We start from the raw sequence: 9152 nt of genomic DNA on the forward strand, positions 1-9152 counted from the left end.
GTAGTGTATGTGTCTCAGTATTTAGTGTATGTGTCTCAGTATAATGTATGCGTCTCATTATGTAGTGTATGTGTCTCAGTATGTAGTGTATGTGTCTCAGTATAATGTATGCGTCTCAGTATGTAGTGTATGTGTCTCAGTATGTAGTGTATGTGTCTCAGTATAATGTATGCGTCTCAGTATGTAGTGTATGTGTCTCAGTATGTAGTGTATGTGTCTCAGTATAATGTATGCGTCTCAGTATGTAGTGTATGTGTCTCAGTATGTAGTGTATGTGTCTCAGTATGTAGTGTATGTGTCTCAGTATGTAGTGTATGCACCACGGGGTGAATAATGTCCTACCTAGTGGTTGTAAAATACAGTCCTCCTAAAATACTAACTTAGTTAGATAACTTAATCTGTGTGGTGCTTTCTACTTTCAATTGTGTGCACAAAGCTCACTATCCTGATTCCAGAGGAAACGCGTCTCCTTTGGCTTTGGGAGAGAGCAGCGTTTCTCCAGAGGTACGCGTGTAAAACTACAACACCCAGCATGCACTGCTCCGAGCCTCGTCCCGGCGCCACGCGTTCCGTGTGTGTATGTGCGACGGCGGGCGGTTGCTAGGCGACGGTGCGGGGCTGTGCGGCGGCTCGCGCTCAGGGGCGTCATTTGTCCCGACTGTCTGCACGTGAGAGCACGCGTGATGCGGGCGACGAGCAGGACGTCATCGCCGAGCAGATCGACGAGCTGCGGAGGAGGATCCGGATAATCGGTAGGTGTTTGTGCAGCTCCTGAAGCAGGGCAGCCATTGATCCGCTCACATCTGTATCAAAACCAGCAAGAGCGACGTCGCTGTTGCAGCTTCTGTCGGAAACGTCACTGGACTTAAAGAGACAGTAGGAGCCGCACAGTTGCTAGTTATCCTCCATGCGCCATGTGGACACGGTGTCTGTTCAGGTTCCCCACAGCGCCTCTGCTCGGTTTGGGAAATCTCTCTGCTGTCATGAAAGCCTGCTTTAGTCACTGTAATTAGTTCAGTTAAGCAGCCGGACACTGTCCCTGTGCGCAGTGTAAAGCAGGATTTTAACAGACCTGGATGTGAACAACTTGACTACAGCCGGCTTTTGTCACTATATTGAAGTCAGTCAATTGAAAGCCTCATGGATCTGCGAAGAAAAGTTTTAGATGTCACTGTTTTCAAGATGAACGTGTGTGTGTGTGTGTGTGTGTGTGTGTGTGTGTGTGTGTGTGTGTGTGTGTGTGTCCACTGACGTCTATATGAATACTGTCTATACAAAATCTGCATATTCCTTATCTTATTATCTCCAAATTTCCAGAGGGGAACAAGACTGCTATCTATGTGAGCTCACAGTACACCATCGAGCAGTACAAGGACATGATTCTGCAGCTCCAGCAGCAGGACGAGAAGCAGCGGCCTGAGCCCTTACCGGTGAGAGGGTTTAGGCTACACTCTTTCCTTCCTGCCTTGTGGCTTCGGATGGGCCTGTGTTGATTATTAGTATTTGTAAACCACTGGAGATAAACCCGTATTCTCCAGCTTTTTGAAGTGGGATGAAGCCAATTATCAGTTCAATTAAGGTTTCAATGAATTAATTGAGAGTGCAGTTTGATCACAAGCCTGTAGTACCAGGATTGGGAACTAAGCCTTGATATCTGGATGGCTGTGAAAGTGAAATGGATGCTCAGCCACACGCTGCCCTGTACTGAAATCATATCTATGGAAACCATAGGAGGAGGAGATAGTGTACAAGGAGCGCAAACAGAGGAAGAGGATCGGGAACAAGAAGGAGGAGATGAATGCACAGGCTGAACTAGAGGAGAAGGAGGTAGGTGTGAGAATCGGGGTCATCATTGACTTTTTTATTTCTTTGCCCAATGGTTGAACTTGGACTGTATAGGGAAGAGCAAAAGAGCACCGAGTTTAGGAATGAGAGGAAGCCGTTCGAACCCTCGTGCTCGCCGGGCTGCTCGGCACTTTGACCCGAGAGTCGCCTCCATTTGAGAATCATCCCAAACTGTGGGCTTGTTCCACCCCCCACCTCTCTCTGTGTAGAGGTGCCTCTGGTCTCCTGTTCTCAAAACCTGACCGATTCTGGATATGAAGTTCAGCAGTCGCTCTTGTGGAGTTTTCTCATGACTGAACACAGTTCTGGATGAGGGTCTGCTTTTATTTTGGCCCGTACCTACAGGCATTTATTCTGCAGTCTCCTGACAGGATCGCTCCCTCTTTGCAGGCGACTAGTGATACATCTGCGATACCCCTCTGTGGGCAGTAGAGGGCTCCCTCACAACACGATGCGACTTACCTGTATAAGTCACTCTGCAGCAGAGAAGGTCGCATGTCCCAGACTGGGCCGGCCTAATGGTTTACAATATGAAGAGCCCAGGTCCAGCTGGCGCGCCTCACCTGACGTCACTTGCACAGCAGGGTTAGGGGTCCAGTTTGGGTTGGGGTTTCAAAAGTCTTGTGGTCAGAACATGGGCCAACTATTGCCTTTGAGAAGTCTTGCAAAGTGCATTGAGACTGCACTTTTAATAGAACATTACGAACACAAAGCCCATGAATGGGTCATTTGAAGAAAAGGTGGGGATCAGTCGCTCATTATAACACGAGGAGTAATTTGTCCTGGATGTAAACTCGGGCATTTCACACCCTGGCTGAATTCTTCACACGTGAAAAGGCCTGGCAACCTGGCAATGTTTACACATACTCTCCTTTCTCCAGAGGTGTGAAGAGCAGTTCAGTGCACACTTAACGAGGCAGGGTGTGGCCTCATTAGGCAGCAAGCCATTGACCTGCAGTCCAGCTCATAACACAGACGCACGTTAGAAGCCTGAAATAAAGAAACTGGTGTCAGGGTTACATTTTAGGTAGTTTTTAGTTTCACATTTTGACTAGTGTAGCAATTACTTTCAGGGGTTACAGTAGTTATCTGTTATCTGTTGCGTCTGGGAAGCCTTATCCTCTCCCAGACAACACACACAGGCTCCCAATAGTGTGAGGGTTGCGTCTCCACACGGGTCATTTCACACGGGCTCACCCTCACGTCTTGGTCTCGGCTAGGACTGGGGTTCCAGCTACATCGATCTGATAACGGAGGGGATGCGGAAGAGATAAACCATTTTTGGTACCAAGACTGACCTCAATTATGCGTGTGTGTGTCTGTATCTGTGTCTGTCTGTCTCGAAACGTCTGGAGCAGATGAAAGAGAAGTACAACAAGTCCCAGCTCAGACTGAGGGAGAAGAAGAAGAGACTGGAGGCCGAGTTAAAGGAGATGAAGGACTCAGAGCAGGCCAAGCGCTCCAGGTACTGCTTATATCACCGTCGTATCCCCCGCCCCCCTTCAGTTCAGTCACCAGACAAAGGGCAATTGTCCAGTTTTCAAACATCTCTTGCACTACGTCAGGCTGAACTTCCCCTGCTGTGTTGTACTGTGCTCACTTATGTGTTCGGTCTTGTGTCACACAAATAACAAATGAAAGGAAAAACCTGAATAAATGAGTGGAGGAACATAATGATGCAGATGCCTCCAAAGAGGTGTATGCATGATGCAATTAAGCAATTAACATCCTATCATGCTCTGTGGTATGTATACAAATGCTGAACAGGCCCAGTTGACCTCAATTTTGGATCAAGATGGCAGTGCGTAAACCCCTCAATACAAATTTGAGAGTTCAATGGTTCAAAAAACATAGGCACTGGTCTACAGAGGTGTGTAAAAAAGTGATCTGGTCAGATGAGTCACCCTTCACCATATTCTCAGCAAGGGGGCGAGTGCATGTGTGTAGCGACACCAAGAGAACGGCATTTGTCTCTGTTCCCATTTTGATCAAAATCTCAGGGCTGCCCAGCAACCCTTTGTGTATCTGGTGCTTGAAGGCTAACACAGGAGTTGAGTGTGTGTTTCATTGTGTGTGGCTCCTGTACACTGAGCCCAGGGTTGCTGTGTCCTCGTGTGTATTGTTAAAGCCTCCTTCTGCTGACTGTTCCTCAGAGGTATTTAGCTGTGCACCATCCCCTGCAGTTGTACTGTCTGTCTATTCTCAGTTTGCCTCAGTGCCCTTCCGCCCCCATCTCCTGTGTGTCGAATAATACAGTGACAACTGTGTATTCAGCGCCTTTCGTCATAAGTAAGGGATCCTGTATAAGCTATCTCAGTTTACAAACTCTTCTGTTTCTAAACCATTGTTAAACCCGGAAGCACAGCTGCACACAGCTGGATAAGCTGTTTCTTCCTGCCCCAGCATTGAGTAAAAAATTATATCTAAATCCCTTGCTCACTTATATCAATGGTTCCCATCCCTGGTCCTGGAGGACGCCCTACCCTGCTGGGTTTTGTTCCAACCAAGTTCTCAATTTATTAATTGAACCTTAACTCAAGTAACAATCTGCTTAGATTACATTTTTTAAATTGTGCAATGAAAGAGCTGGTTCTTTAATAAGTTCCTCATACAATTCTATACTTAACTTAATCCCCCTACTGTTTAAAACAATTAAAAGGCTCTGATTTAAGAAATTATTAATTCAATTAAGGGTTCAATTATGTATTTGAGCGCTCTGTTGGAAAAAATCCCCCAGTTGCACTGATCAAAGCCTTGCAGGAGTCTAGTGACTTATGATCATCCAAATAAATTACAGCTTTTCCATTGATTCAGTCAAACAAAATAAATGAATACAATACTTCCTCACAGCCACACAAGCAAAATACAAAACAGAAAGCTACTGTTTAAAGAACTCGACAGCGGTAGTCGATTCTGACCAGGCGTGCAGACGTCATGCCAACTCGCCGAATTTCGGTTCAGGGTCGTGCCTCAGTGTCTGTTTACATGTTGTTCGGCGGGGGGGGTTGGGGCTAGCCCTGGTTAATGGGGTCTCTCTCTATGCCCGTCTCCCACAGTGAGCAGCAGATGGTGGAGGAGGCCAAGGCTCACCTGAGGGCCGTGGAAAAGCAACGATACGCATTCCAAGAGAATTCTCAGCAGGTGACCCGCACCCTGAATGCAGTGACCATCGGGGTGAAGCACCTGAGTAACATGCTGGACCACATCAAGCAGGTAAGCCCCGCCCCCTTTCTCCCCGCGGAGAGATCTGCAGCCGGCCCGGCACACAGATTAGTGGCTCCTGGACCACAGAGCCCAGCTTGTAGAAAGCTGGAAGTGAAAGGGCACTGCGGAGATCTACTATAGTGGTTTGACACGGGGAGGAGAGCTGTCTGACACTGTGGTTCAGCTGTCCACAAATGAGCCTTTAGTGTATTTTTAGGGCATGGACTAGTCCTCTCTCTCTCACTAATGTATCATATATGCATTTTTCAGTTTTCCTCTCATTTCACAGTTCCTCACTACAGTTCAGGATGCGAGTCTGTTCTGCAGCCTGCAAAGGACTGTGGAAGCGTATCTGACGATTTCATTCATGACTAAAAACAATGCCTGGAAAGTTAGAATGGGAATCTAGAATAGTACACTGTACTAGTGTACGATTTGTAAAGTGGAAAGTCTTCCCTGCCCTGCTTTCTTAGTATTTTACATCAGCGTTGTGTTTTGAAGCCAGTGTCCGTCTGTAGCAGCAACATCGACATGTTTGAATGTAAACAGTGCATGTATTTTGTACACAGCAGCTACCTGCCTGTGTGTGTTTAAACCAGGCTTATGGAGAAAGAAATCAGGACTGCAGTGTCTGTGTCAAATTGCATGTAGTGGGTGCCGTAATTGGAGTTTGAGTTGATGAATCAGAGGAACTGATCTGTGGAGTACAAAGCTAGGCATTTCTAGGCATTTCGCACATCTAGGACAGGGGTAGTTAAGACCCATTCTATGCCCATAGACATCTTAATGTAAATTTCCAGCTGAAATTTGGAAAGAAGGTCTGGAGGGACGGCGAGGGATCTCACTTAATCACACATTTATTTCTCTCTCTCTGTCCCTCTCTCAGGGTTGGTACGGGTGCTTGAAATCCTTGAAAATGCTTGAATTTTAATGTGGTATTTTCAAGGTTGTGAAAGTGCTTGAATTTTGAATAAAGTGCTGGATTTTTGTGAAAAATGATTAAATGAATGATCTTGGGGATATAACTACAATGGTTGGGGAGCCAGTTGATTGCTTTATGCCGCGCCCAGTGCGACTCCTGTTGGATGAGCTGGTGTGTTTGATGCGCTGAGTGTGAGCCGCTGAGACAGCGCGCATCAGCGCCCAGTGAGGCAAATGTGCCACAATGCTGCCGTTTCAGAGGAGGGGGCTCCATAACATTGAATATACACTCTGGTTAAAACAAGGTCCACATTTGCGGATAGCATTGTAATACTTTGCATTAGTATCTGCTGGTCTCTGCTTTTTTATTTTTTTAAATACATATATATATATATATATATATATATATATATATATATATATATAAATAAATAAATAAATAACATGTTGATGGTTTAGTATTCAAAATCAATTATTATAATGTGTAATTCCATTTAAGAAAATTAAAAAAGCAGAGACCAGCAGATACTAATGCAAAGTATTTATTGCTGAGGGAGATTCCATAACATAAAGACCGTCACTGTTTACTAGGTTAAGGATATAGGAACATTGAAGAGAATAAACATGATGCTGTTTTGACAGTAAGTGAGCATACTGAATATACATGGATTGACTCGTAGAACTTTGTTATGCTCTATTTTACATTTGCTCCTTGAATGTACATGGAAGTTCAATACAGAAAAGTGTTGATGTAGCTTTTTATGTTTTGCATGTTTAAAACAATTGTGTATTGGTGTTCACTAATTTTGACTGATTGCAAGATGGATTTATATTGATTTAATATCAACCTGATTTTAGCCAGGTAACAACACAATGCCAAGTGTACATGAAGGCTCTCATGAAACAATTTTGCTGTTACAGCATAATAACATCTAATAGTGTGGTGAAATTATAATTTCATGTGCTTAGTTCAGTGCAGAAAAGTGTGCATTTTAGATGAGAAGGTTTAGTTCACCAAGGCTGTGAGGTGCTGGAAAATCTTTGACCTTGCACCTTGAAAGTACTTGAAAAGTGCTTGAATTTGACTTTTGAAAAGCTGTACGAACCCTGCTCTCTCTCTGTCTCTGTCCCTCTGTATGTCCCTACATTTGTCTCTGTCTCTCCACAGCCTAAGAGCTACGTCCCGGACGCCCCCGTACCCCCGTCCTCGGAGGAGGATGTGCATGAGCTCCTCTCCCAGGCAGTGCAGAAAGTGCTGCTGATGATAGAGGAGCTGAAGGGCAGAGACCTCGGTGATCACCAGAAGAAGGTGAGAGGAGCGCCGCCGCAGTGCACCTACACAGAGGACAGATCTGGGGACTTAATCACCAGATGCAGATACCTGAGACAAATGGACCATGAGATGTAAATGTCTTGGTTACATCGTAAGCAAAAGACCCTGTTGCCGTCCTGGAATCCAGGCTGTCGGCACCCACAGCCTGCGACTATCAGCCCGAAACATCTGTACACCGGTGGATGATTCTGACAGGGCACAGATTTCTGTATGTCCAACCGTGGCCTGCATAATCTCTTGGCCAACGCTGTCTTCCACTAAACACGGGATCTAAACGACTACTACCTGAGTCCAGGATTTAGTGATTATGCATTTATTTACTCAAACTGATTATTTTATGTTTTATGAACATTCGTGAGCGTTCTTGGGCTCCTGTTGAACGGTGTGTGTAATTAGCATACGCTTGTTTCTAGTTCCTCGCCAGAATCGAAAATAATATCCCATACTACAACATAGGGATCAAACTCCCCGAGATGCAGATATATGACACTGAGTGTTTGCTTGCATTGTTTTCCACTACCATCATATTTCCGACACCTCTGGAAGCAGCGTGTGTAACAGAGTGCTTTTTGTCACAGTTGTAACATCTCTCGCTGAGCTTGCTAGAGCTTTCAAAGCCACTATCCAGGGCCAGAGCAGACCCATTTGTACTGAGCGGTTCTGATAAAAGTTCCCCCCTTCCGGCGTGTGACCCTCTTCTGTCCCCTGCTGTGTCGTAGAAGAAGAGGACAGTGGCGAGGATGACCCGGAAGTACTGAAGCGCGACATGCTGGAGCGCCAGTCCCAGCGCATCGTCGCCTACCACACCAAGGGGAAGGAGAAGAGGAGCAAGAAGAAGAAGGCAATTAGTAGCCCTACAGTATTTATCAGTTCTTGATTCCTAATTGGGTTCTTCCACTCCCACTCTCCTCCAGTTTATAATCTGGCACCACAGTTGATCTATGTTGAATTTCACAGCCTACTAGGGTAAAATGGGCTGGATTTAGTGCAAACTTTCAAAGACAATGGCTTGCAAATGCTTATTAGGCAGTGTTGTTAAAGTTTTAATTGATATTTAATTGATTTCACTATACTGGTATAAATAACGCAGCAAGTCTCAGGATAGAAACGTCAACAGGCTGAGGTTCAGGCACTGCACTATGAGACGTCATTAGGGACATAATTCATCCTCTGGTACATACACTACATACTGGGACGCATACACTACATACTGAGACACATACACTATATACTGAGATGCATACACTATATACTGAGACGCACACACTATATACTGAGACGCATACACTACATACTGAGACACATACACTATATACTGAGACGCATACACTACATACTGAGACACATACACTATATACTGAGATGCATACACTACATACTGAGACACATACACTACATACTGAGACACATACGCTATATACTGAGACGCACACACTACATACTGAGACACATACACTACATACTGAGACACATACGCTATATACTGAGACGCACACACTACATACTGAGATGCATACACTATATACTGAAATGCATACTGAATGGGTCCAGCTGACGTCTTTCCAGCAGAAAACAGTGCAGTGCCTGAACCTCAGCCTGTTGACGTTTCTCTCCTGAGACTGGGCTGCGTTATTTATACCAGTATAGTGAAATCAATTAAATATCAATTAAAACATTAACAACACTGCCTAATAAGCATTTGCAAGCCATTGTCTTGTGGTTCAATCTCCTTAAAGCCTGAGAAATCCTGTCCCCCAATTTGTGTAACGCTCCAGACAGTGACTGGTGTTGTATTTTGAATAATGTTCAACCAGGATTACTAGCCATGCCAGTTCATTAACTGTCGCCA

At 45.1% G+C, this 9152-nt stretch overlaps 1 protein-coding gene across 3 annotated transcripts; it reads left to right on the plus strand.

Moving 5' to 3' along the window:
* The first annotated feature begins 593 nt into the window (after positions 1-593).
* LOC136752551 (outer dynein arm-docking complex subunit 3) lies at positions 594-8334 on the plus strand. 3 transcript variants are annotated; one of them, XM_066707970.1, is made up of 7 exons: positions 594-752; positions 1318-1430; positions 1732-1827; positions 3204-3310; positions 4902-5058; positions 7139-7279; positions 8023-8334. In XM_066707970.1, exons 2-7 carry the CDS (start codon positions 1377-1379, stop codon positions 8059-8061), a joined length of 594 nt encoding a protein of 197 aa, XP_066564067.1. In that variant the 5' UTR covers positions 594-752; positions 1318-1376; the 3' UTR covers positions 8062-8334. The 3 variants fall into 3 exon arrangements, with proteins under 3 accessions (XP_066564067.1, XP_066564068.1, XP_066564069.1); XM_066707971.1 differs by having other exon boundaries at positions 8026-8334; XM_066707972.1 differs by lacking the exon at positions 1732-1827.
* The last annotated feature ends 818 nt before the right edge of the window (positions 8335-9152 follow it).

Source organism: Amia ocellicauda, chromosome 7 (genome assembly GCF_036373705.1).
Source record: "Amia ocellicauda isolate fAmiCal2 chromosome 7, fAmiCal2.hap1, whole genome shotgun sequence".
NCBI lineage: Eukaryota > Metazoa > Chordata > Actinopteri > Amiiformes > Amiidae > Amia > Amia ocellicauda.

Bases quoted from the DNA above. Each gene is read 5' to 3' on its own strand.
- LOC136752551 (XM_066707970.1), top strand. From the start codon at position 1,377: ATGATTCTGCAGCTCCAGCAGCAGGACGAGAAGCAGCGGCCTGAGCCC. The intron at 1,431-1,731 runs GTGAGAGGGTTT...TGGAAACCATAG, and splicing joins AGCGGCCTGAGCCCTTACCG to GAGGAGGAGATAGTGTACAA. The intron at 3,311-4,901 runs GTACTGCTTATA...CGTCTCCCACAG, and splicing joins GAGCAGGCCAAGCGCTCCAG to TGAGCAGCAGATGGTGGAGG.